Consider the following 27,257-nt stretch of genomic DNA (forward strand, 5'->3'; position numbering starts at 1 on the left):
ACCGGTTGCTTTTGTTTTTTGGCATGTGGGCCAGTCTCTGTCGTGTGAGGTGATATCTCATTGTTGTTTTGATCTGCATCTTCCTGATGATTAGTGATGGTGAACATTTTCTCATGTGCCTCTCAGCCATTCAGATTTCTTCTTTGGGGAAGTTTCTGTTCATTTCATCACCCCCTTTTTTGATCAGGTGGCAGTTTTCTTCTTGTGGAGTTCAACCAGTGCATTGTATACACTTGTTATCAACCCTTTATCAGATGGGTACTGCATAAATATCCTTTCCCATTCTGTAGATTGTCTTTGTAATTTGGTCACTGTTTCTTTTGAGGTACAGAAGTTTCTTAGTTTGAGATAGTCCCATTTATTTATCTCTGTTTTCACTTGCTTGGCCAGTGGCATGTCAACTTTGAAGATACCAGTGTCTTCAATGTCGTGGAGGGTTTTGCTGGCCTTGTCTTCAATGTACCTTAGGGATTCTGGTTTGATGTTGAGGTCTTTAATCCATTTTGACCTGGTGTTTATGCTTTAAGTTAAAAATTTCACACGAGGGGCCGAGAGTTAGTGCAGCGGGGAGGGCGTTTAGCTTGCATGCTGCCAACCAGGGTTTGGTCCCCAGATTCTCACACCGGCCCCAAGCACGGCCAGGAGTAATTCCTGAGTACAGAGCCAGGAGTATCCCCTGAGCATCACAGATGTGGCCCCCAAACAAAACTGTGTCGTTGTCATCCTTATAAAAAATGGGTACTCCGATAAGATATTTAATTCCATCAGAAAATTGTCAGAAAAAACAAATTTGGCTCTGACACAGGGCGCTGCCATCACCCCGGGAGGGGGGTGGGGAACACACGTTTCCTCCCCCGGGAAACACCAGAGGTTTGGGAAGCAGCAGCACCTCGGAAGGCGCCTCCTGACCAGGACAGCAGCCCTGGGGTCTCCCTGGACTGTCCTGCTCGGCCTCCCGCCTGGGCCCCCGCGCACATCTGCTCTCTCCGCTGTCCAGGCGCCTGGGCCAGCCTCGTCCTTATTTCTAGCCGCCGTCCCTCCCTGACCCGTGTCTGCGCGGCCGCTCCCTGCACCACATGCGGTGGCCTCGGTTACTCTTCCTCTGGGGGGACCCTGGGCGGGCAGTGACCTGGGGTGCGGCCTCTCCCTGCACGTGGCCTTGTGACCATGCTGTCCTGGCCCTGCCCTGCCAGGGGGCCCGGTGGCGGGTCTGTTGCAATCGCGCCTGGCCTGTAGGTTTCCCAGCATGTCCGGGGCTGCTGCCCTGCTGGACAGCACCTGTCGCACTGACCGCTCAGCGCCCCCTGCCGGCGGTGCCCACTCCTCCCCACGCTGGGTCCGGCTTGGTGGACCCTGAAGGCCCGCGACCCGCACAGGGAGAGCCTGGAAGTGGGGGCCCAGGGCAGGGGCGGCAGGAGAGGGGACTGGCCGCCAGGGGGCAGGAGCGGCCCGTCCTTCCTCCCAGGGCCCGACCCTGACCGGTCTCACCGAGTCAAACCCGTCGGGATTCGCAGCGTTCAGTCCCCACTCGCGCCCAGCCCAGAGGCGTGGCCAGAGCTGAGCCCGGGGCGCCTGTCACCAACCTGCTCGGCCCCCAGTGCGTGACGCCGAGGCCGGGTCAGGAGCTGCCCGAACCGAGTCTGGGAGACGCAGCCAGGAAGCCCCGGCCGCGCCCGCTCTCCCTGCCCGCTCTCCCTGCCCGCTGCCCCTGCTCGCTGCCCCTGCCCGCTGACCGCTGCCCCTGCCCGCTGCCCCGCCCGCCCCTCCAGCTCGCCAACAGACCTCTGGAGCTGCTGCGATGGAGATGCCGGCGGTCCCTGGGGATCCGGAGGCTGCCACGGGCCCTGGCGCAGTGCCCAGGTAAGGGGGTCAGTTCGGACACGGGGGGCGGGCTGGGGGGCTGCAGCCATAGAAGGGCCAGGAGTCTCCTGAGGGCTGGATTTCAGGGGCTCCCTGGATCCTCTGTCCCAGCTCAGGGCCCTGTGATTTTGGGGGAGCAGGTTCGCAGGGAGGGAGCAGTGCGGGGCACAGCCCCAGGTCCTGCTGATGGGTCCTGTTCCATGGGGTCTTAGACCCTGGGACTGAGGTCCTGAGGCCAGCGGAGGGCAGGAAGGGAGTCTGCCCTGCTGGGGGCCCAGGCTTACCCAGAAGCTTCTCTGACCCCTGAGCTGGACTTCAGGGACAATCCTGTCACCCTGGAAACTTGGGTGGGTGCTGAAGCGCCCTCCGGGGAATATCTCAGAAAACCTCTGCCAGAGGTCTGGAGAGAATCAGTTATTTCTGGATATTGCTAAGCCTAGTCAGAGGGGCATTGGCTTGAGGGGGAGATCAAAGGGGGGAGTGAAGGGGAGAGTGAAGGGGAGAGGAGGGGAGCGGAAGGGAGCAGAGGGGAGGGGAGGGAAGGGCAGCTGTCTGTTCTGGCCTTCTCTGTGCTTGGGTTGGGCAATTGTGTGTGTGTGTGCGCGTGTGTGACAGAAAGAGAGAGAGAGAGAGACAGAGAGAGATTGAGAGAGAGAACCGGTGTGTTTCTCTGTGTGTGTGCATGTGTGTTTGTGGTGTTAGAAGACAAGGGAACACTAGGAGTGTGTGTCCTTGGAGGGGCTAAAATGACATGGAATCAGCGTGTGTGTGTGTGTGTGTGTGTGTGTGTGTGTGAGAGAGAGAGAGAGAGAGAGAGAGAGAGAGAGAGAGAGAGCGAGAGAGAGCGCTGCCTCTTTGGAAAATAAGTTCCTTTTTCAGACCTGTTGGATTTTCTCTGTTTCTTTTGGCTTTCTTACCCACTGGAGTCTAAAAAAAGAAAAATCTCTGCCCAAAAGTCCACTTCACTTCCTCAGGATACTATAACGGGAGCATTTGTGTGTTCCTGTTCATTTGGGCCACCTGAGTCCCCCTCTCCACACCTGAGGGCCCTGAGAGCTGTCTGCTACCCTCCTGCCACCTGCCATATCGCTGTTTCCCATCAGCACTCACGGAGCACCACTGTGTGCAGGCCAGGGTTAGGGCCCAGGACACGGAGCAGGGTGGGGGTGGGGAGGGGTGGGGTGGGGGGAAGGGTGCTTCTCGGAGCTCCCCACCCAGGGTAAATGAAGAACGGACACAGGAGCACAGTGAGCGAGCAGGGAAGGAGAGAGGGGAGCCGGGCAGCTGAGGTGCGTGGTCGCGGCAGAAACGCTGCTAGTTAGCAGGAAATGGCCTTTCTGTGGGGTCTAAATATCACACATGTGGGCCCCGTGTGTGTTTAAGGGGCTGTATGGGGTAAAAGGTGACGGGTTGGGGTTGCTGAGGTCTTTGTCTAGACCTGGGACTGATTGTAGGTTACATTTCCTTGAATTCATTGGATTTTAGTCACAATGGTTGTGGTTACTAGGAGGAGAAAGAAGAAATGGGTTTTCAATTTGTGGGGAAAGTTCTGTGTAGAAAGGAACCAGTTCTTACCAGTCAGAAAATATTAATACCTTTTTTGGGGGGGATGGGTGGACACACTCAACAGTGCTCAGAGATCACTCCTGGCCAGGCTTAGGGGACCATACGTTGTGCTGAGGATCAAACCTGGGTCAGCCACATGCAAGACAGGTTCCCTACCTGCCCTACCATCTCTCTGGCCTCAGTATTTGCTTTATATTGCTTATTTAACAAGGACCTGTCAGAAAAGAAATCATAAAAGCCAATTTGTGATAATTGTTGTAACTCATGATGTCACTAAGGTCCTTGTCTGAGGATGCACAGAGCTGGTTGGTGCTAGTGGAGGCTTCTGTGTTACTGTTTTTGTTCACTGAGCTCGGTGGGCTTCTGTGAAGCTTTCCTATCCAAGTTGCAGTGATTCCACTGGGATGCAGTGCTATGAAATTTGGAGGTGTCTCGTGGCCGTGTGCTCTAGGACCTGCAATGACTCGGTGGCTTGGCATGTTGAAGAGGTTCAGTTGTGCAGCTGGGCCATTTCTACGCCAGAAGATGGTGATAATGGGAGCTTCTGGTCCTCCAGCAGGAGGAGAGGGGTATCTCCTACCCCCATTTTAAAAAGGCCCCAGAATCCTCAGCTTGGACCTGTGTACCTGGTAGATTCACTGGCTTGGCATTCTTTGCAGGATTGTACTATAGCACTGCACTGGCCTTCTGTTGTTCATGCATTTGCTCGAGTGGGCACCAGTAATGTCTCTATTGTGAGACTTGTTACGGTTTTTGGCATATGGAATACACCATGGGTAGCTTGCCAGGCTCTGTCGTACATGTGGGATACTCTTCTTTTTATTGAATCACCATGTGGAAAGTTACAAAGTTCTCAGGCTTATGTCTCAGTTATACAATACTCAAACACCCATCTCTTCACCAGTGCCCATATTCCACCACCAAAAACCCCAGTATACCCCCCGCCCCCGTCCCCCCACCCCAACTGCATAACTGATAAATTTCACTTCATTTTCTCTTTAACTTGATTACATTCCATATTTCAACACAAAACTCACTATTGCTGTTGGAGTTTCCCCCCAAGAAAGACAGCCCTACTACCAAGGAAGCATTTGATAATTAGTTTTCCATTGCTGAGAATGAAGAAATATGTAGCCCCACTGCTCCAATTCCATAACTTTTTTTTTCCTTTTCCTTTTCCTTTTTTTCCCTCATTCCCCTTCTCTCGCCTCATAGTATGGTGGATGCCACGTCGCGTTTCTCCCCGAAAATGGGAAACAACTGGGAAAGAGGGATATTTCCTCTTCTCGGCTGGCATGGGGCTATTGCTTAGTTCACAGTCCAGAGAAATGGCTGATACTTTGATTACCTTCAATATTTCAACAAAAAACTCACTGTGATTATTTGGAGTTTCCCTCCAAAGTCAGACCTGCTAAAAAGGAACCGTTTCACATTGCTGACAATTAAGAGATGTTAAGATGTTGGATTTCTGTATAAATTCCAGGGAAAATTCTGCCAGAAATTGCATAGCCCATCTCACAGTCCCAGTGCATTGCTCTAAGAAGCTGCGCTGGATGCCAAAATGTGTTAGAAGGCCTCTGGAATCAAAGTCTCTAGGTGCAGAGGGTCCGTTTCACTCTCAGCAGTTTCGGATTTATCTGAGCCGAGGGCGTGCTGGTTACACCCACTTCCCAAGATTCCCTAGGATCCCCAAAGTGTAAAAACCATATACCTCTGGGTTAGGAGTCTTAGAAGGTGGCTCCCGCCACATGGATGTTGCTGCTGCCACCATTTTCCATGCAGAAAGACAGGGTGGAGAGGAAAGATCCATCCCCGGGCAGCGAGGGGTTGTAGCCCAGCTCACAGTCCCAGTTCATTGCTGTAAGAAGCTGCGCTGGATGCCAAAATGTGTTAGAAGGTCTCTGGAATCAAAGTCTTTAGGCGCAGAGGGTCCCCATGCGGGATACTTTTGATAGCTTGCCGGGCTCTCTGAGAGAGACAGAGGAATCAAACCTGGGTTAGCCGCATGCAAGGCAAACGCCCTACCCGCTGTGCTATCTCCCTAGCCATTTGCAGTATTAGTTGCGAAATTTTGAGAATAATTTTTTGGGGGATCACATCTGGTGACACTTGGGGGTCACTCCTGGCTCTGCACTCAGAATTACTCCTGACAGTGCTTGGGGGACCATATGGGATGCCGGGGAGGGAAACTGGGTTGCTGCATGCAAGCAAATACCCTACCCATTGTACTATCACTCTGGTCCCCATTTTTTTGGCCAAACCTAGCGGTGTTGAGGGGTTGCTCCTGGCTCTTTGCTCACAGAGCACTTCTGATGGGACTCAGGGAGTCATATGGGATGCCAGAGATCAAACCTGGGTGGGCCACATACAAGGCAAACACCCTTCCTGTTGTACTATGTCTGTGGCTGTCTCCAGCCCCAAATTTTGAGAATTATTTTTATGAAGGACTTTAACTAGAGTTGAATTGACTGCAGATGGCCACACCTGAGGGTACTCAGGATCCCCAGGGCTGCATCGAGTGATTCTTCACATAGGGTGAGCACCACTCCTATGGCTCCTTCCTTTGTGGTCTTGATCTGGTAGGTCTAGGCTGAATACTAGAAATCCATACTTCAAACGTTTGTTCTTTACTGTATCCATACTTCCAACATTGTTACTTGCTGTTTTCCAATATTTCTCAGTCAGGGCTTGAGAAATGACCCCCTGGCATCCCTCTGCCTTATGGGGCTCTGGGATATTCACAAAGGGCCACAGATATTAAAGTCACATAAATGTGCCACCACAGCACAAGGCTGGGGGCCATCCAACAGGGCAGGGCAGGCCCAGGAAGGAAACACAGTTTGGAGGTGGCCACGGTTGGAGAAAGAGTGAGGAACGCGCATGTATAAGGGCTGGTGGGTCCTAACGACAAAACAAGCCTTTAGTGAACCCCAGAGGAAGCGCGCAGAGACGGTTTTCCAGCCGTCCCAGGCACCTCAGGCTGCAGGGCCCAAGGACAGTCAGGTTCCCAGAGAGGGTCCCTTGCAGGTCGCTGGGAAGGGAAGGTCCACGTGCTGCTTCTGCCTCTTTTTTTTTTACAATTACTTTTATTAGGGAATATAAGGATATTATAGTGAAAAGACATTTGAGAAGTCATATTTTCCCAACCTCCTTTTACAAATGAAGAAAACTGGGTATTTAGTAAGGCAAGTGTCTGCTCCCCCAGCACAGAGCTGATAAGGGACAGAGAGCCAGCGCTACCAACTTCCGACTAATGTGGGGCAAAAGCAATAGTACAGCAGATAGGGCATCTGCCTTCATGCAGCTGACCCGGATTCAATCCCCGGACCCCATAATGTCCCTGGAGACCTGCCTGGCAAGCTGAGGGCAAGCCCTGAGCACTGTCGGGTGTGATCTAAACAAGCCTCCAGGCCCCCCTCACCCCCCACCCCAAGTTTGTCTTTAATGTGATCCTCCTAATTTTGAACATACAGAATGAAAAAAGAAATTCACATGGTTGGGGATGTGGCTCAGTGGTCGAGTACTTGCCGTGCAGGCGTGGGGCTCTGGGTTCTGTGCCACACTCATACAAGCCCCCTGCCCACACGTCTGTGTTTAATAAAATACACATGCTCTTAAAGAGTTTGCCACTGTACGTCTTACAACTGGAAAGCAACAGTTTCTTGTTCTTCAGTAATTATCACTTTAATTCCTGTTTCTTTATCTTCCTATTTCTAAATATGCTGATATTAACATTTTTTTATATATATATATATATTTTTTTATTGAATCACCAAGTGGAGGGTTCTCTCTTTCCCACAACTTTTCCTGGGCACGGCACAGCATCTACCCCACTTCTCTGAGCACAAAATGGAGAGACACACCCAAACGCGCGGCGCGGCTGGCGGGGGATCCAGGGCGGGGAAGTACCGGTCCCCGCCCACATCGGACACTTAAAGAGAGTGCAGCCACGTGGGCTTTCCCATTTCTCCGCGCCCGCACCCCCAGAATGACTGATGAAGAGGAAGGAGCTGCTTGGGACACCAGCAGCCCACCAGCAACCTGCAGTATGTGACTTGAGAGTTTCCGCCAGGTCCCCCGAGCGGAAATCTCTCTCTCTCTCCTTCAACATTTTCCCTAGACTTTAGACAGAAACCCAAAACCGCGCGGCCGCTGCCGCGGCCACGTGACCTAATGTCATCTTAGTATCAGCAATATGTAATGGTTCCTTCTTAATGGGTCGGACTTTTGTGGGTGATCCTAACAAGAATAGTAAGTATCTTGTTGAAATATTGAAGGCAATCAAAATGGTAGCCATCTCTCTAGACTGAACTAAGCTATATCCCCACGCCGGCTGAGAAGAAATATCCTTCTTTCTCGGGAAGAAATGTGGTGTGGTGTCAAACATAGTGTGATGTCCATTAAGCAAACAGACCTGGTGGCGTGGGAATGGGAAATAAGGGGAAAAATTAGGTACATGGACCAGTGGGACACTGGTGGTATCTCGAGCCGGAGCCAATATCAGCGCAAGACCTTTGGTTCCAGAAACTGCTTGCAGACACTCTACTAGACTATCAACTAAGCCAGAGCCCCACGCCGGCTGATGACGGGAAATAACCATCCTCTTCGGTTTTTTTCCCTTTGTCAGGCAGCGTGGCGATTACTAAACAGGTGTGAACTCGGTGGCGCGGGGCAAGGGGGAAAAAGAAAAAAGAAAAGTTATGCTTCTGCCTCTTAACAGGAGCCGCCGGAGCACGCGGGAGCCGGGCCTGAGGCTTCTCCTCCTGGGAAAACACGGCGCGGGGAAGAGTGCCACGGGGAACAGCATCCTGGGCCGTGAGGCGTTTGCGTCCAGATTCAGGGCGCAGGCGGTCACCACAGAGTGCCAGAGTGCGCACGGGACTGTGCGGGACACGGAGCTCGTGGTCATCGACACCCCCGACCTCTTCTCGAGCGTCAGCGACGAGGACCAGCGTGGCCACCTTCAGCGCTACGCGGAGCTCTCAGCTCCCGGCCCCCACGCGCTGCTTCTGGTCATCTGTGTGGGCAAGCGCATGACAGAGGACGCGGAAACCATCCATCGCGCCAAGTGCAGATTTGGACGGGAGATCGGGAAACATAGCATCGTGGTCTTCACCAGGAAGGATGAGTTGGGGGAGGACTCCCTGGATGAGCTCGTGGAGAGCGACAAGGCCCTAAGGGCGCTGGTGCAGGACTGCGGGGGCCGGTACTGCGCTATTGACAACAAGGCCTCGGGGGCGGAGAGGGACGCGCAGGTGTCCGAGCTCCTCTGCAAGGTAAAGGGTCTGGTGGACCAGAACGGAGAACAGCCCTATTGCCTGGACCTCGGAAAGGAACACAGTGAATTGCAGGTGAGAACTCATGCCCATGTCTCCAGTACCACTGGGATGCTAGAGCGAGTGGGACAATAGAGGCGCGAGTAAGTGGGACTTCATGGAAGAGAGGCTTCCTTTAGCGGATGGTTACCATACTCTGGGAAGAGGGGCGCAGAGTAGGGTCCTTTAAATAGTCCCTTAGGGACTTTGTTGGCAAAGTAGGATTTAGTGATGACTCCCCCGCCCTCTGTCCCCTTGGCTTCAATAAAATCACCTACTCTGCTGTCTACCTTCTGTTCCTGGGACCCCGGAAATCACTGAGCCTTTTATGGGCTCTGACACTGGCATTTTTGATGTAGTCTCAGCCTTCCCCAATTCTCTCCCCTTTGGGCCCCGCATTAATACAACTTTGAGGTGACTCCATCTCCTCCCCTCTTCCCGTGCTGACTCTGACCAAGTTACTGGGTGTCTCTCTTAGAGGATCTCAAGCTTGACATTCAAACCTTTGGGTTTTCATCTTAACTCTGTAATACTTCGCTTTTCCTCTCAAGTCAGGTTCTCGACATTTTCATCCAACCTAGACCCAGACGTCAGCGTCAGACCACTGCTCCCTCACCTCAGATATCCTCCAAGTCAAGTCACCCACTTCTCTCCTTTCCTGCTGCCACCCCTGGTCCTGTCAGGCTGTTTTCTCATCCCTGCTGTCTTGCCAAGAGCCTTCCAATCACTCCACCCTCACTTGCCCTTTTCCCCTACTCATCAATTCAGTATTTAATTTCAATGGAAAAGACATTTGTAACTAAACACAAACACAGACTGTTTGAGGAACTTGCATTCAATTGGAGTGATTTCTGCATGGAAACAAAGGAATTTCTGCTTTTCTGTAAGAGAATGTTGCTACAGGGAGTTCTATGAATTTAAGTACTGGAGAAAGTAAAATAAGTAAAATAAGTAAAAACTCATCATAGGGGGCTGCTTTTGGTCAAAGTGGGACTTCTTGGGATGGGTGAGTTTCATGCCCCAACAGGAGGAAGGGAGAGGAAAACCAGAGTTTATGAAGCATCTACTAAGTTCCAGACACTTAGTAGAGAGGTATGGTTGCACCGATCTGTCTGTAATTTCTGCCTTTATTTTCCAGGATACCATGAATGAAAGATGTGACAATTCACATGGTAAGATGATCTTTAACTCTTTTGAGCTCAATTTTGTATTCATTTGAATGTATTATACATTAAAATGGAAAGTAGATTAGTCAGGACAGAATGCACCCTGAAGGCCTTCCCCAGATCAGGCCCGTAGTCGGTTCCCCAGGGGACTTTTCATGTGTGCACTGGGTGTAGCACCAGCCAAGGGTGTGACGAGAGAACATTTGACCTCCTCTGAAATCTTATGGAGTTGGGCCTGACTCTGCCTCTTCTTTCTGGGTCCTGGTTAATCACGATCCATTTCTGATTCCTTCTGAAGAAACAGAAATAGTTACTTTGGGTAACTCTGGCCCCTAGAGCCCAATCTCTAATGTAATGGTGACCAATAGTGGCACTTCTTGCGTGCACTGGATTTGTCAGTATGCAGAGATCTACCTCATTCTATGTAGTTGCTGGAGTTGTGTCCAAATAGGGGCAAACTCAGCTGATTTGGCCATTGCCTCACTGATCAGCTCTCAGGTTATTTATGGACCAGCTCTGTGCCATAAGTAAATATTTAATGGTGAAAAAATAGATAACTTCTCTGTCCTCATGCCCAATAATAACCAAAGTTATTAACCAAATAATGATGGTGATTAAAGCTGAGACGTTATGTACTGAGAAATTAAATTACGCCACTCAATAAGGTGTTATATACTATTAAATACTTAGAATATATAAAATATCTTCATAATAACCCTTATAAGGTAAAGGGTATTACCAATGTTCTCATTTTACAGATGAGCCAAGTTTTTTAGCTTTTTGGGTCACACCCGGCAATGCTCAGGGGTTACTCTTGGCTCTGCACTCAGGAATCACCCCTGGCAGTGCTTGGAGACCACATAAGATGCTGGGAATCGAACCTGGGTCAGCCGCGTGCAAGGCAAATGCTCTACCCTCTGTACTATCACTCCAGCCCCCAGATGAGCCAATTGAACCAGAAATATGCCAACATGTACAACATTAAGTTCTATCAATGTCCTTCAATCTCACTCCCCAGATACAAAGTTATCATTGAACAGAGTTGGGTTCATTGACTATTGGCAAGAAGGCAATGGAATACCATGGGAAGTCTCAGAGTGGGAGTGAAAGAAAGGACTGTGTGTAGGATGTGGGCTTGTGTGAACTGTGTTCACTAGGTTCTGTGGTATCAGTAGCCTTCCAGCTGATACCTATTGTTTTTTGTTTTTGCTTTATGGGTCACACCTGGCGATGCACAGGAACTACTCCTGACTCTGCACTCAGGAATTACTGCTGGTGGTGCTCGGGAACCATATGGGATGCTGGGAATCAAACCTGGGTCAGTCACGTGTAAAGCAAATGCCCTACCCACTGTACCAGCTCCTCAGCTGATACTTTAAGTGCATATCTGTTTCCTCTCCCAGACCTAGAGACAAGACCCTCATGATAGGGCCTGAAGGACTCAGACTCAGTGACCACATCGAGATGCTGCCTGTACTCTGTTTAGCTTATTGACTTGGTGTTGATCGTAGCTCCTGGGAAAAGTAGTTGGGACAGGAGATGTATGGAAATAGGACTTTATGTGATATGTGTGTGTGTTTCAGCATACCCAGTGGTGCTTGGGGCTTACTCCTGGCTCTAGGCTGAGGGATCACTCCTAGCTGTGCTTGGGAACCATATGAGATGCCGGAGATGAAAGCAGTGTTGGCTGTGTACAAGATAATTGCTTACCCACTGTACTCTCTCTGGACCCAAGAAATATATGTTTGATTCTATTTTTTTATTCAGGGCTACACTCAGCTTTACTTAAGGTTTAGTCTCGGCTTTGTGCTCAGGAATCACACTTGGCAGTGCTGGAGATTGAACTAGGGTTGGCCTCATGCAAGGCAAACTGCTTATCCCCTGTGCAATCTCTCTGGTCCCTATTGTTTGGATTTCACAGTAATTCACTTATATGGAATAAGACGTTCATATCATGATAGTCCTAAGTATGATATATCATGATAGTCTTAAGTATGATGGCTTTTGACATGTATGGTGACTTTTGATAAGTAAGACTTTGACATGTCTATATACCCGATCACCATTTAGAGAAAGTATTAGATAAACATTTAGATAAAGGTACAATTTAGATAAAATCACCATTAAGTATGATGATTTTTGGCATGTATTTTCAATGCTTGGGGGTCACTGTCCCCTGGTGACCTGGGGATCCTCAGGTATGTCCAGGGCCAGTCACTGTACCCCAGCCAGCTGATGCTGGATGAAGGAATGGGGTCAGGGGTTGGTTGGTAAACAATGGCCATTTATTCAAGTCTTACAGCATCAGTTATAGAGAAATCATGAAGGGTTGGGGGGTAGCAACCACACATAGGTGTGATTGAACATTATCATAAACTATGAACAGATGTAAAGCCCATCCTTTGGGGAAAGTTATTCTAGGATCTTTATCCAAGGACAGAATCTCATTTAGGGGCTCTAGATTCCTATGAGTAGATCCTCCAAGGGTGGAATTTCGTCTAAGGACTATTGTTTTCTCCTTTCCTTTGCTAATAATCCACTTAGACAATCATATAAATTTTACCTCTTAATAATATTTCTAGTCATTTTGTATGAACATAGTAAGAGATATATTGAGCTTAAAAGGTGGCTCTTCCTGGGGACATCTCACTATATATCCCAGAGTACAGTCCTCAGACCAGGTTAGTTTTTCTTAACCCCAGCAGGGTCCTTATTCAATCACTTTTTTGGGTCATGTCAGTTTGTTCTCTGACCATGCTCTTAACTTATTATACTTCTTATAGTGCTTAGCCTGTCACTTTTTGATGCCAGGTTTGCCCTGGGTCTATCTATGTCCATTGGTGAGACCCATTTGTGGAGTGTTAGACACTAAGGGCAACTGAGGCTTATGTCCACTAAAGAGTAAATATTATTTGGAGTAAATTAACTCCCATGTTAGAAAAGCATAGCATTAATTGTCTTCCTGTGTCTATACAGAAAGGATGTTGCTCTAAAATAAACTATGCAAAGGGCATAAAAGAGAAAAGCAGTATTTCACTTGCATATACAAAACCAAGAGCACTCAGAAGATTTGACCTATAGATTACAGGGTCTGATTGGGGGATATTTGTGATAAATAGACAGGGAAGATAAGCACAAAAGAGAGGTGAAAAATGAACACAGAGAATTGGGAGTGCCCCAAGGAACTTTGGTATGCCTCGGGAGCACTGTGGTGAGTATAACTCAATAAACCTAAGCTTCCTGTGGGTGGGGGGAGGACAAACCAATGTTACTTCTTAAAAAGCTTAGAAATATAGTCTAACAATGTATGATCACATTTGATAAGTGTGATGACGTTTGACATGTCTATATATTTGACCACCATTTAGATAAAGATGTTTCATTTCTATCACTTGGATATTCTTGCTGCTTCTTCTCAAAAGTACCTTTAAATTCTATCAACAGAGTATAATCTGACTATTATTGAATGTCTTATAATGGACTCACACAACTTGTGGTCTTATGTCTGACTTCGTTCTTTTTTAAATGTTATTGAGATTCATCATGTTGCATATCATTTACTCTTTATTTATTTTGGGGGACCACAGATGGTCATTCTGTGGACTTTCTCCTGACTCTGTGTTTGGGGATTACCCATGGAAGAGCTCAGGGAACCATATGGGGTTCTGGGAATCAAACCTGAGTTGACCACCTGCAGGGGAAACATCCTAACCACTGAACTATTACGTGAATATACCACTAAGAAGCATTTTAATTATATTTCATATTTTATTCAATATATTTGAAATAACTCAAAGACTTACCCTATCCTTAAAATTAGGCTCTGTTTATTTTAGTATAATCCCATTTATGTACAAAAAACCCCTTTAGGAGCTGGAGTGATAGCACAGCGGGTAGGGCATTTGCTTTGCATGCGGCCGACCTGGGTTTGATTACCAGCATCCTATATGGTCCCCTGAGCACCATCAGGAGTAATTCTTGAGTTAATAAGCCAGGAATAACCTCTGTGCATTGCCAGGTGTGACCTAAAAAAGAAAAAAATGCAAAAAAGAGCAAAAGAAAACTGTATATATTAAAATAACCTCAATCATTAATGGATTAGGTTATTTTTGGAAATATTTGGACTGAAACCTACTTAACTATACCTTCTATCCATTATTTGCATACTACAGATGTCTATCATTTCAAGAAAGCCTAAAAGTCAGTCTAATTTGTAATTTCCCTTCCTGCCCCCACCATGCCTGCCCCACTCAGGGAAGCTGTGAGTCCCAGTTCAGGGCATTAGTCAGAATATTGATGTTCTCACATTAACCTCCTGCTGCTTCAACTCAGGAACTTGATCAAGTTTTGGAACTCTTTTTTTTTTTGCTTTTTGGGTCATACCCGGCGATGCACAGGGGTTACTCCTGGCTCTTCACTCAGGAATTACTACTGGCGGTGCTCAGGGGACCATATGGGATGCTGGGATTCGAACCCAGGTCGACCGTGTGCAGGGCAAACGCCCTACCCGCTGTGCTATCGCTCCAGCCCCAAGTTTTGGAACTCTTAATACAGAACTTGAGAAAGAATGTCAAATAGATTTAGATAGTGTGTTTCCTGTCGACATTTGGTAGTAAGGGATAGAGTCTGTATTGCTGTCTGAGGTCATGTTTGTATTAGTGTTGTCTGCAGAGAAGTGTTTCAGAGTCTTTGCTGCCCATTTGAAATTTGAAGTTTACAAAATATAGACATCTGGGCACCTACTATGGATTCTGAACTTGTACTTTTAAGGGAAGCAAATAAGCTTTAGAAATGTTTTCTTCCTTCCTTCCTTCCTTCCTTCCTTTCTTTCTTTCTTTCTTTCTTTCTTTCTTTCTTTCTTTCTTTCTTTCTTTCTTTCTTTCTTTCTTTCTTTCTTTCTTTCTTTCTTCTTCCTGAATCACCGTGAGGTACAGTTACAGGTTTTCAAGCTTTCGTGCTTGTGTTTCAGTCATACAATGCTTGAGTACCCATCCCTCCACCAGTGCCCATTTTTCATCACCAGTGGTCCCAGCATCCCTCCCACCACCCCCACCCCATCACCTCCACCCTGCCCCACCTCTGTGGCGGGGCATTCAAGCTAGGGATTTTCTGAAGATAGAGGTGAAATTATTTCTGGGAAAGATAATCAAAAGCACCAAATACATTATAAAACAATGCTTAATGTTAGTAACAAATAGCCATTTCCAACAGTGGTTATCTATATGAGTAATCTTCCTTTGTAAGTTAAAGACACTGACAACATATGTGGTACAAAAAGCTTAAAACAAATAACAAATATAAACCTGGTGTTTATTTGTCAAACTTCTTCAATGGTGTATTCAACTGGATTTTAAAATATAAGGGCAGTTTCATGATCTAGCATCATTGACGAAGCATGAAAGCACAGAAACTTTTTCCCAAGATTTTAAAAAAGGGGCAATGCTGGTCAGGATTTGTAAATATAACAAATATTTGTAAATATAACAAATATTTGTAAATATAACAAACGCTGATAAGTAAATATAACTCACCTACTGAAATTCTTCTCTCACATCATGGAAACTTGGAGGTAAGTTTTAAAGGCGGAAATGTCTTCATTTTAGAATGTTACACACAAAAGAAGTCATTAAGAGTGGAAAAGTGGGATTTTTTATGTTCAGATTATAATTAGCAACACAACTGGCTTGTGAAGTTACATTAATTATCCTTCAAGATCCACAGTGTGAGGCATAAAACTTGATTGCTTTGATAACAGAGTCCTAATGTTTCTTTTTAACAAATGGCTTATGAATGCTCTTGCAATCTAATCTTCCAAGAAAACGTAGTTTCCACTCTTCTTTTGTTCCACATACTTAGTGCAGTTCAGTTTGTTTATTCTTGGCCAATAGTTGTTTGGATCCCTTCTGAATGTAATTTCAAGCTGAGACAAAAACTTATTTATGCTAGCCGAAAGAGTTTGAGGACTGTTTGCGAGTATGTTCCTGGATGGAACACCATCAAAAATGATGATTGGATCGGCAAGGTCTGTGGACATGACCAAGTCATGCTCCACGCAAAGGTTGCTTTCCTTGCCTGTAGGATGACACGTTTGACAACTGGAGCAGCCCTTAGTCTCTGCGCAGAATCCAAATAGGCAGATGATTCCTCAATTAAATAGACATCAGCAGGTTTGCCCAGACACAGGGCTAGAAGCTACTTGCTGCAGTTCCCCACCAGACAATGTCTGGACCTCTTGATCAATGGTGTTTTCAATCTGCACAGGCTTTGTTACATCAGTTACAAATTGCAAATGAGTATAAGCGTCTGTGAGTTTTTTTCATGTAACAGCTGCCATGAACCAACACTGCCTGTTGTTTTGAAACTGATTTTCTGTGGCTTGTAACTGGGTACTCCTCCTGCATCAGGTTTAAGTTCTTCCGGCAAGCATTCTGATAAATACAGTGTTACCAGCATCACCATGATTTGAGAATCTGTAACCTTAACTGTAGAATTTCCCAGCATGCTCCATATCAAATGTAGTAATGGAATGAGGGAAATTAAAGGTTTGAGACTAGCAAAGGCCAAGCCTATTATGGTCATGTTTCTGGGCAATCTCACACTTTCTGCAGTGGTGCATTTGCCTGTCACCCTTTCCCGGCTTCCACCTACTGGGTATCTTCTGACCAGGTCAGAGCTTTATGGGTTCACAGTCCTGCTATCACTGTCTATAAAAATTGGCAAAAATGAGGATCAATCCTTGTCATCTCCACATTCATCTGCAAGCAGAGACTCTGAGTGTGCCCGTTTTGCCTACAGGGTCCGAGGAGATGCAGCTGCAGTCGGCCGGCAGTGAGCTGGCCCCCGAGACATCAGAACTGAGGGTCCTGCTGGTGGGCAAGCACGGCGCGGGAAAAAGCACAGTCGGAAATCGCCTTCTGGGGGAGCAGGTCTTTGACACCGGATTCAGTGAAGAACCCATGACCACAAAATTTCAGTCTCAGAGTAGAGTCTGGGAAAATAGGAACATTTTGATCATCGATTCTCCAGACATCTCATCTCCAGATAGTTTTAAGCGGGAGTTTCAGAGACCCACACTTGGGGACCCCCATGTCATCCTGATGGTGATTCCCATCGGCTCGTACTCCGAGAAAGATGAAGATCTGCTGGAAACCCTTCGAAGAAGTTTTGGAAACAAAATCTTTGAGCACATGTTCATTCTCCTCACCAGGGAAGAAGATAGACGTCAGAGTACAGAAACTTTAAAGGCTAGAAATCATTCTCTCAGTAAGCTCCTCAAGGAGTGTAATGATCGATACATATTCTCCAACTTCAAAGCAGTGGGGGAGGAGGAACAGCAGCAGGTGGATCAGCTCCTGCAAGAACTCGTGATTCTGACGCAGCAGAATGCGAATAAGCCATGTGCCATGGTAAAGGAAGGTAAGCAATGCACAGAAAATCTTTCTACACCCTTTTAAAAGGAGCAGGAAATGGGGCCTGAGCGATAGCAAAGAGGGTAGGGCATTTGCCTTGCACGTGGCCAAGCCCGGTTCAATTCCCAGCATCCCATATGGTCCCCTGAGCACTGCCAGGAGTGGTTCCTGAGTGCAGAGCCAGGAGTAACCCCTGTGCATGCCCGGGTGTGACCCAAAAAGAAAAAAAAAGGAGCAGAAAATACATTAATGACTTTTATTTCCTGAAGGACATAGAGAGATAAGGGCAATTCCATTCTATGGACAGATGTTCAAGAAAATTAAAAATAAAATAGTTTTCTTTAGAAAAATTGTAAGGAGAATGAGAAAGAGCGAGCGAGCAGGAGGCTGTGCTATGAGTAGCAGATGCGATGCATCTTTCTCACGTTTTACTGGAGTGTCTGCAATCGCAGGTGCTATCCTGGCCTGGCGTTTAGTCACTTCCATAAGCCTGTCTCTCAAGTGGGTGCGAATGTCTTGAGAGAAGGAGTTGATCTTTCCTTATTCCTTCTTTTCCTCACAGTGTGTCTGTTGCTGAGGACTCAGCACTGGTGAGAAGATAGTCTGAATCATACACTTAGCCTCGTGTTCCCCACTGCAATCTGTGTTTTCTTCTTTTGTGGATGTTTAGAATATACTTGGTGATGTTCAGGGCTTACTTTTTTTGGGGTGTTTAGACCATACTTTGTGGTGTTCAGGGCTTACTTTTGGCCCTGGAATCAGGGATCACTCCTGGTAGGTTGGGGCACCGTATGGGATGGCAGGGATTGAACCCGGGTTGGCTGCATGCAAGGCAAGAGCTATCCCTGCTGTACAGTTGCTCCAGCCTCTCCAATTGTTTTCTTGAACTGAGTTCTCTCTCCCCATATGTCAGTCTCTCTCTCAATCTCTTATTCTGTCTCTCTGCCTCTCCATCCGTTTATTACTCTCTGTAGAATCTCTTGATTTTTTTCTCTGTCAGAGAGAGGAGGAAAATCTCTTGACTTGATAAGCTCAGGGATTTTGAACGCTCTCATGGGCAGAGTCACATGGCACTAGATGGGCTTTGGAATCCGCGTCACTCTGTCATATCTACTGCATGGGCAGGAGTCTCCAGATACTTCTCCCTATGTGTTCTAACCACTCAGTCGGAGATTCTTTCAACTCAGCCTTACACATCCCTTTCCCTCATTCAGATGAGAATGTTTGAAGCAGAGGGGAAAGGGTTGCTATTGGCTCGGGGTCTGAGACACATCTGTTTATTGACTTGTCATGTTCTGCATGGAGGGAGCCAGGCGCTGGGAGCATCTTAAAGGAGGGACATGTAGGAAAGTGAGTAGAACCTTTGTGGAGAAAACACAACTTGCAGTGGGGTCCAGAGAATGTGTAGGGTATGGGGGCAGGTGTGGGAAGTTGGAAATGTGCCTGTTGAGACACTCAATTGGAATCTAAGTGGTGGCCTGAGCACAGCATTTGTAGGGAACAAAAGGGATGATCTTTATGTAGATGGAGGTGTCACACTTCTTGATAATGGCAATGAGAGGGGATATCAATGATAGAGGGCCTTGAATGTCATCCTGAAGGTAGGAAGCAGAGACAAAATTAAAATTTTTTTAAAAAAAATTTATTGAATCACTGTGAGATAGTTACAAGCTTTCATGTTTGGGTTACAATCTCACAATGATCAAACACATTCCTCCACCAGTGCACATTCCCTACCACCAATATCCCGGGTATAATCCCCCTTTCCCTCCCTCCTGCTGCCTCTATGGCAGACAATATTCCCCATACTCTCTCTCTACTTTTGGGCATTATGGATTGCAATAGAGACACTAACAGGTCATCATGTTTGGTCCATTATACTTTCGGCATGTATTTCCCATCCCAACTGGTTCCTCCAGCCATCATTTTCTTAGTGATCCCTTCTCTATTCCATCTGCCTTCTCCGCTCTGCTCATGAAGCAGTCTTCCAGCTATGGGGCAATCCCCCTGGCCCTTGTACCTACTGTCCTTGGGTGTCAGCCTCATGTGAAAGCAGAGACTAAATTACATGACAAATATGGAGGTGTTAGAGGGTCAGTCTACTTCTTTTCATCCTCTAAACATAATTATGAGACTATAGGTTTAGGATAAGATATTTTAAAATTTCTCCTAGGTAGAAGTCTCTCCTTTATGTGTTGAGGTGGATATTCATCCCTTGGCAAAGATTTTATGGCTGAGGAGATACATAAAAAGATCTAATGGATGGACAGGTCACAGTCTGTCTCAGACACGAAGACACAGGGACCCCTAACAAACATATTGTAAGATCTTTTCACCTGACATTTCATTAACAGGGACATTTATTCTCCATCCACACATACAGAACCAAGGTAGTGGATTATCCTTTATTAAGATCATGAATGGCTTTTGATTCATCGTGAAGACACAATTAAACACAAGTTTAAATTTTAACTTAACATATTTTTAAACACAAGTTATAAAGAAGTGCTATCCTTTCCTTCCAAGTGGAGCTCAGGGGGCCTGTGGCTTCTTTTAGAAATTCTTGACCAATAGGGATGACATGGTAGTGTCAAGTACTTACTGTGCCAGGGACCCCAGTGGCCACCCTTGCAGTGCTCAGGGACCTCCAGGGCTGCATCAGGTAATGCCTGGTACTCAGAGGCAGTGTAGTGCTGGGGATGAAGGCCTGGCCAGGTATTTTCCCTCACCCGCCTGTTACTCCTGGACCCCAAGTTGATTTAAATGAGAAATGCATGCTAGCATGATTCTGCTGAAGGAAGCATTAATCCTTCCACAGTCTGTGTAATTTACTTCCTTTTTAATAAAAATGTAAAGTTCAATAAAATAAGACAAAGTCACAGGACAAACAGAAGACAAAGATAAAATATTAGACCGGAGCCAGATGAGTAGATGAATGAGAAAGCCAGAGCACTCACAGCGTGCTAAGAAGTCAGAGAAGATTCCAGAATAGAAGCAGAGGAGATTCAGTTCCCTGTCTAGCTTAGCACAGGACAGAGACTGGGTATCACATCCTGCTTCTGAATTGATAAACATTATGACGTACAAGTCATTTCTATGTGTAGGGCTGGAGCTTCCAGGGGGAAGAGGGCTTGTGCATTCTGAGCATCCTCTCATGTAATACGTGGCCTAACTGGGAAAGGTGTACTCAGGTCAACTACTTTTTCTTTTTTCTTTTATCCTTCCTTATTTGTTTATTTATTTATTTTCATTTTTAATTGAATCACTATGAGATGGTTACAAAGCTTTCATGATTGAGTTTCAGTCATTTAATGATTGAACACCCATCCCTCTACTGATGCACATTTTCCACCACCAATGTCCCAGTGTTCCTCCCGCCACCCCCACCCCATCCCACCTCCTGCCTCCATGGCAGAGACCTTCCTTCTTACTCTCTCTCTACTTTTGGGCATCGTGGTTTGCAATACAGATACTGAGAGATCATTGTGTTTGGTACTTACTCTACTTTCAGCAAACATCTCCCATCCCGAGTGACCCTCCAACCATCATTGACTTAGTGATTCCTTCTCTATTCCAACTGCCTTCTCCCCCAGCACATGAGGCAGACCTCCAAATTGTGGAGTGATTCTCCTGGCCCTTGTCTCTAGTGTCCTTGGGTGTTAGTCTTATATTTTGTTATTTTATATTCCACAAATGAGTGCAGTTATTCTATGTCCGTCTCTCTCTTTCTGACTCATTTCACTTAGCAGGATACTCTCCATGTCTATCCACTTATAAGCAAATTTCATGATTTTATCTTTTATAATAGCTGCATAGTGCTTCATTGTGTAGATGTATCAAAGTTTTTTTTAACCAGTCATCTGTTCTTGGGCATTTGGGCTGTTTCCAGATTCTGGCTATTGTGAACAGTGCTGCAATAAACATACAAGTGCAGATGTAATTTCTGTTGTTCTTTTTTGCACCCTAGGGATATATTCCCAGAAGTGGTATTTCTGGGTCATAGGGAAGCTCAATTTCTAGTTGTTTGAGGAATGTCCATATTGTTTTCCAGAAAAGCTGGACCAGTCAGCATACCCACCTACAATGAATAAGAGTCCCTTTCTCCCTGCATCTGTACCAGCACTGGTTGTTCTCATTCTTTTGGATGTGTGCCAGTGTCTGTGGCCCAGAACATGGTTTATTTTGGAAAATGTTCCGTGTGCGCTGGAAAAGAATGTGTATTCTTTCTTTTTGGGGTATATAGCCCTGTATAGGTCTATTAGCCCTGTCTCCTCCATTTCTTCCTTCAGGGCCATCGTTTCCTTGCTGAGTGTTGTTCTTGTCGATCTATCCAGAGGTGATAAGGCAGTGTTGAAATCTCCAACTACTATCGTGGTGCTAGTTATGTCCTCCTTAAATTCTGTTAGGAGTTCTTTTAAGTATTTAGCTGGTCGTTCATTAGGTGCGTATATGTTTAGGAGTGTGATTTCTTCCTGTTGTATATATCCCTTGGTGAATATAAAATGACCTTTGCTGACCCTTCTGATCTTTTTCAGCCTGAAATCTATGCTATCGGATACTAGTATGGCCACCCCCGCCTTTTTTTTGAGGGGGCTGTTTGCTTGCAGGATTGTTTTCCATCCTTTGATTTTGAGTCTTTGTTTGTTCTGACTATTCAGATGTGTTTCTTGAAGGCAGCAGAAAGTTGGGTTTAGTTTCCGAATCCATTTTGCCACTCTGTGCCTCTTGATTGGTGCATTTAGCCCATTATCATTAAGAGAAATTATTGCCATGGGATTTTGTGTCATTTTTCTGTAGGGTTTGTTGTTCTTATAGGTCTTTTTCCTTGTCTTATAGTAGCCCTTTGAGTCCTTCTTTTAAGTTTGGTCTTGAGTCTATGAAGTTCCTGAGCTGTTGCTTGTCCATGAAATAGTGTATGGTTCCTTCAAGTTTAACTGAGAGTTTAGCCAGGTAGAGTATTCTTGGTGAGGCATTCATTTCATGAAGTTTTTTCACTATATCCCACCATTGTCTTCGGGCTTGGAGGGTTTCTTCTGATAGGTCTGCTGTGAATCTAAGGTGTGCGCCTTTGTATATGATCTCCTTCTTTGATCTTGCTGCTTGCAGTATTGTGTCTCAATCCATGGCATCCATCATTCGGACTATGATATGCCTTGGGGATTTTCTATTTGGGTCCCTTTTAGCTGGCACCCTTCGGACTCCTTGTATCTGGATGTCCGCATTCTCTAGCTCTGGGAATTTTTTAGCAATGATGTCTTTAATGGTGTTTTTTTCATTGGGATTGATTCCGTGTGGTTCCGGCACTCCCATGATTCTTATGTTGTTTCTCCTGAGGTCATCCCCTAGGACTCTAACTCGCTCTAGAGCCATTTTGAGGTCTTTTGCCATTATTTGTTGTTGCCTATATGCTTTGTGCAGCTCATCTTCAAGCTCACTGATTCTGTCTTCGGCTGTAGTCATTCTACTACTGAGGGTCCTACGGAGTTTTTCATTTCATCTACTGATTCTTTTAGTTGTGTGACTTCTGTTTGTAGCTTTGAAATTTCTGCTCTCATTTCTTCCTGGATTATCTTGGTGGAGCGTTCCAATGCTGCATCCATATCCTCCCTTAATTTATTGGATGTTCGTTCCATAGTTGTGTTGAGTTCGTGAACCATCCTTACAATTTCCTCTCTGAATTCTCTATCTGAGAGGAGGGTGTATTTCTGGGAGGTCGCTGCTGAGGTTAGTGAGATGTTTTCTTGGTTCTCTCCTGGTGGTGGGGATTTTCTCTGTTTCTTCATGTTGTTATGGGCTTTACTGTCTGGAGCTCTCATTAGCTTGGGAGGAACCTCAACTGAAGATTTTGGGCTATGCTCCTTTGACAAAGGACTTTTGTGTGCAAGTTGATGTGCTCATTGACAGTTTTCGTGAAGTTAGGATAGGGTGGGTTAGTTGAGCATTAACATATAGTAACTAAGATGATCAGGGAGTTCTTCGTAGGAATGAATTCTATCAATTGTGGCCAAAGGACAATGCATGGAATGGTAAAAAACATAACTGCGGCCGCGTTAGCGGCCTGTGCTCTGGAAAGAGGCCACGCCCACTTTTTAGGCCACGCCCCTAAGATGAGGACATGCCCCTAAGCAGCGGAGTGGGGATTGGTCAGGATCTGACGGCGGCGGCGGAAAGGTGCCAGGCGGGGGCTTCAGGAGAAGCCCCGAGCCGAGGCGGGCAGGGGGCAGGGAGCTCTTAATAATATTTCTTTGGCCGCTGGGAGCTCTGCTTGGGGTGGGGAGGGAAGCTGGAGGCCATCCACTCCGAGGGACCCTGGGGAAGACAGCCAGGCACGCGGGCAAGAAGGCCACCAGAACCTAGCCACAGCCATGCTCGAGGCCCCTCTCCACACGTTCGGACAGGCCTCACGCATGAAGGTACCTGCAGAGGAACACAGGTGTGTGTAATTCCATCAACAGCCAACATCCAGAGGCTTAAAAGCAAGTTCCCAGAAGCATGTAGCCTATTTCTTATATCTTGTAGCCTACTTCTCCCTCTGGGAGAAACTGGCAAGCTTCTAAGAGTTTCCTGCCCACATGGGACAGCCTTGCAAGCTTCCCGTGGTGTACTCATATGCTAAAGCCAGTAACAAGCTGGATCTCATTCCCCTGACCCTGAAAGAGCCTCCAGTGCGACATCATTGGGAGGGCTGAGTCGAGAGAGACTTTTAAGATCTTAGGGAAAGGACGAATTGAGAGGTTACTGAGCCTGCTCAAGAAATCAATGATTAAAGGGATTTCTTGACTGATTGTGATTGAATAATATTTCTAGTCATTTTATATGAACAAAGTAAGAGATATATAAAGCTTAAAAGGTGACTCTTCCTGGACACATCTAGCTATATCTCCCAGACTACAGTCCTCAGAGCAGGTTAGTTTTTCCTAACCCCAGTAGGGTCCTTATTCAATCACTTCTTTTTGGGTCATGTTGGTTTTCTCCCTGACCATGCTCTTAACTTACTATACTTCTTATGGTGCTTAGACTGTCCCTTTTTGATGCCAGGCTTGGCATAGGTCCATCTATGTCCGTCGGTGAGACCCTTTTGTAGGGTGTTAGAAACTAAGGGCAACTGAGGCTTAAGTCAAGTAAGTATGACAGATGCCCAGAAGTAAATATTATTCGGAGTCAATTAGCTCCCATGTTACAAAAGCATAGCATTAACTATCTTCCTGTGTCTATACAGAAAGGATGTTGTTCTAAAATAAACTATGCAAAGGACATAAAGGAAAGAGAAAAGCAATATTTTACTTGCACACACAAACTCTAGAACCCTCAGAGGATTTGACCTATAGATTATAGGGTCTGATTGGGGGATATCTGTGATAAACAGACAGGGGAAGAAGAACACAAAGGAGAGGTTAAAGTTAAACAATGAGAATTGGGAGTGCCCCAACACTGAGAATCAGGAGTGCCCCAAGGAACTTTGGTATGCCTCAGGAACACTGTGGTGGTATAACTCAATAAGCCTAAGCTTCCTGTTGGGGAGAAAGGACAAACTAATGTTACTTCTTAAAAAGCTTAGAACTATAATTCAACAACGTATGATCACATTTGATAAGTGTGATAACTTTTTTTTTTTTTGCTTTTTGGGTCACACCGGCGATGCACAGGGGTTACTCCTGGCTCTGCACTCAGGAATTACTCCTGGCGGTGCTCAGGGGACCATACAGGATGCTGGGAATTGAACCTGGGTTGGCCACATGCAAGGCAAACACCCTAACTGCTGTGCTATCACTCCAGCCCGCACTTTTTTATTCTTAACCCTGAAATAATATCTATTATGTGAGTATACAACTAAGAAGCATTTTAATTATAGTTTTTTCATATTTTGTTCAATATATTTGAAATAATTCAAAGATTTAACGTATCCTTAAAAATAGGAACTGTTATTTTAGCATAATCCCGTTTATGTACAAAATAAACTCTTTATATATTTACACTTAGTTAAGTGCCCAAGAATAAAAACACAAAGATAGCGTAAATGCAGACATTAGTAATATCTGAAGGGTAGTGTGAGGGAAATCATAACAGCCCACATTTTTCTCTATATTAAAAAACCTCAACTATTAATAGATTAGGTTATTTTTGGAAAGATTTAGACTGAGACCTACTTAACCATGCCTTTGATCCATTATTTGCATATTACTGAAAATGTCTGTCATTTCAAGGAAGCCTAAAAGTCAGTCTAATTTGTAATTCCCCCTCCCTGCCCACTGTACTTGCCCAACCCAGGGAAGAAGTTAGTCCCAGTTCAGGGCATTAGTCAGAATATTGATGTTCTCACATTTTTAATCTACTGCTTCAACTCAGGAACTTGATCAAGTATTGGAATTTTTAATACAGAACTCGAGAAAGAAAGTTGAATAGATTTAGATAGTGTGCTTTCTATTGACATTTGGTAGAAGGGATAGAGTCTGTATTGCTGTGTGAGGTCATGTTTGTATTAGTGTTGTCTGCAGAGAAGTGTTTCAGAGTCTTTGCTGCCCATCTGAAATCTGATGTCTGTAGTTTACAAAGTACAGACATCTGGGCACCCACTATGGATTCTGAACTTGTACTTTTAAGGGAAGCAAATAGTATTTAGAAATTTTTTTTCCTTAATCTTGATATAAACACATATTTCAAGAACATTACATTGAAAAACTAGAATATCACAATTCAGAGTAAATTGAGGGATTTTCTGAAGATAGAAGTGAAATGATCTTTGAGAAAGATAATCAAAAGCACCAAAAACATTATAAAACAGTGCTCACAGTTAGTAACAAATAGCCATTTCCAACAGTGGTTATTTATATAAGTGATATTCCTTTGTAAGTTAAAAACACTGAAAACATATATAGTGCAAAAGACAAACCAAATAACAAATATAACCCTGGTGTTTATTTCTCAAATTTCATCAATGGTGTCTTCAGCTGGATTTTAAAATATAAGGGCAGTTTCATGATCTGGCATTATTGAAGAAGCATGAAAGCACAAAAACTTTTTCCCAAGATTTTTTTACAAAACACATCAGTTTTATTCTGTAACATTGCACAAGTAATATCTGTTAGCTAATGTGCAATTTTACCAAGATTTTTTAAAAGGGGCAAGACTGGTAAGCATTTGGTAAGTGAATATAACACACCTACTGAAATTCTTCTCATACATCATGGAAACTTGGAGGTAAGTTTTAATGGTGGAAATGTCTTCATTTTAGAATGTTACACACAAAAGAAATCATTAAGAGCAGAAAAGTGGGTTTTTCTGTGTTCAGATTATAATTAGTAACACAACTGCCTTCTGATGTTACATTAATTATACTTCAAGATCCACAGTGCGTGAGGCATAAAACCTGATTGCTTTGATAACAGAGTCCCAATGTTTCTTTTTAACAAATGGATTATGAATGTTCTCATAATCTAATATTCCAGGAAAAAGTGGTTTCCACTCTTCTTTTGTTCTATATCCTTAGTGGAGTTGAGTTTGTTTGTTCTTGGCCAATAGTTGTTTGGATCCCTTCTGAATGTAATTTCAAGCCAAGAAACAAACTTATTTATGCCAGCCAAAAGAGTTTGAGGACTGTTTGCAAGTGTGTTCTTGGATGAAACACCATCAAAAATGATGATTGGATTGAGAAGGTCTGTGGACATGACCAAGTCATGCTCCACCACAAAGGTTGTCTTCTTCCTTGCCTGTAGGATGACACGTTTGACAAGTGGAGCAGCCTTCAATATCTGCACAGAATCCAAATAGGCAGATGATTCCTCAATTAAATAGATATCAGCAGGTTTGCCCAGACAAAGGGCTAGAGCTACTTGCTGGAATTCATCACCAGATAATGTCTGCACCTCTTGATCAAGGATGTTTTCGATCTGCACAGGCTTTGTTACATCAGTTACAAATTGCAAATGAGTATAAGAATCTAT

At 45.4% G+C, this 27,257-nt stretch overlaps 1 protein-coding gene across 1 annotated transcript; it reads left to right on the plus strand.

Annotated features, from left to right (window-relative positions):
- The first annotated feature begins 1,790 nt into the window (after window positions 1-1,790).
- LOC129403309 (GTPase IMAP family member 8-like) lies at window positions 1,791-18,544 on the plus strand. Its single transcript, XM_055130049.1, has 5 exons — window positions 1,791-1,860; window positions 8,147-8,777; window positions 9,880-9,913; window positions 16,703-17,323; window positions 18,531-18,544. The coding sequence occupies exons 1-5, from the start codon at window positions 1,799-1,801 to the stop codon at window positions 18,542-18,544; spliced, it is 1,362 nt and encodes a 453-aa protein (XP_054986024.1). The 5' UTR covers window positions 1,791-1,798.
- The last annotated feature ends 8,713 nt before the right edge of the window (window positions 18,545-27,257 follow it).

Source organism: Sorex araneus, chromosome 1 (assembly GCF_027595985.1).
Source record: "Sorex araneus isolate mSorAra2 chromosome 1, mSorAra2.pri, whole genome shotgun sequence".
Taxonomy (NCBI): Eukaryota; Metazoa; Chordata; class Mammalia; order Eulipotyphla; family Soricidae; genus Sorex; species Sorex araneus.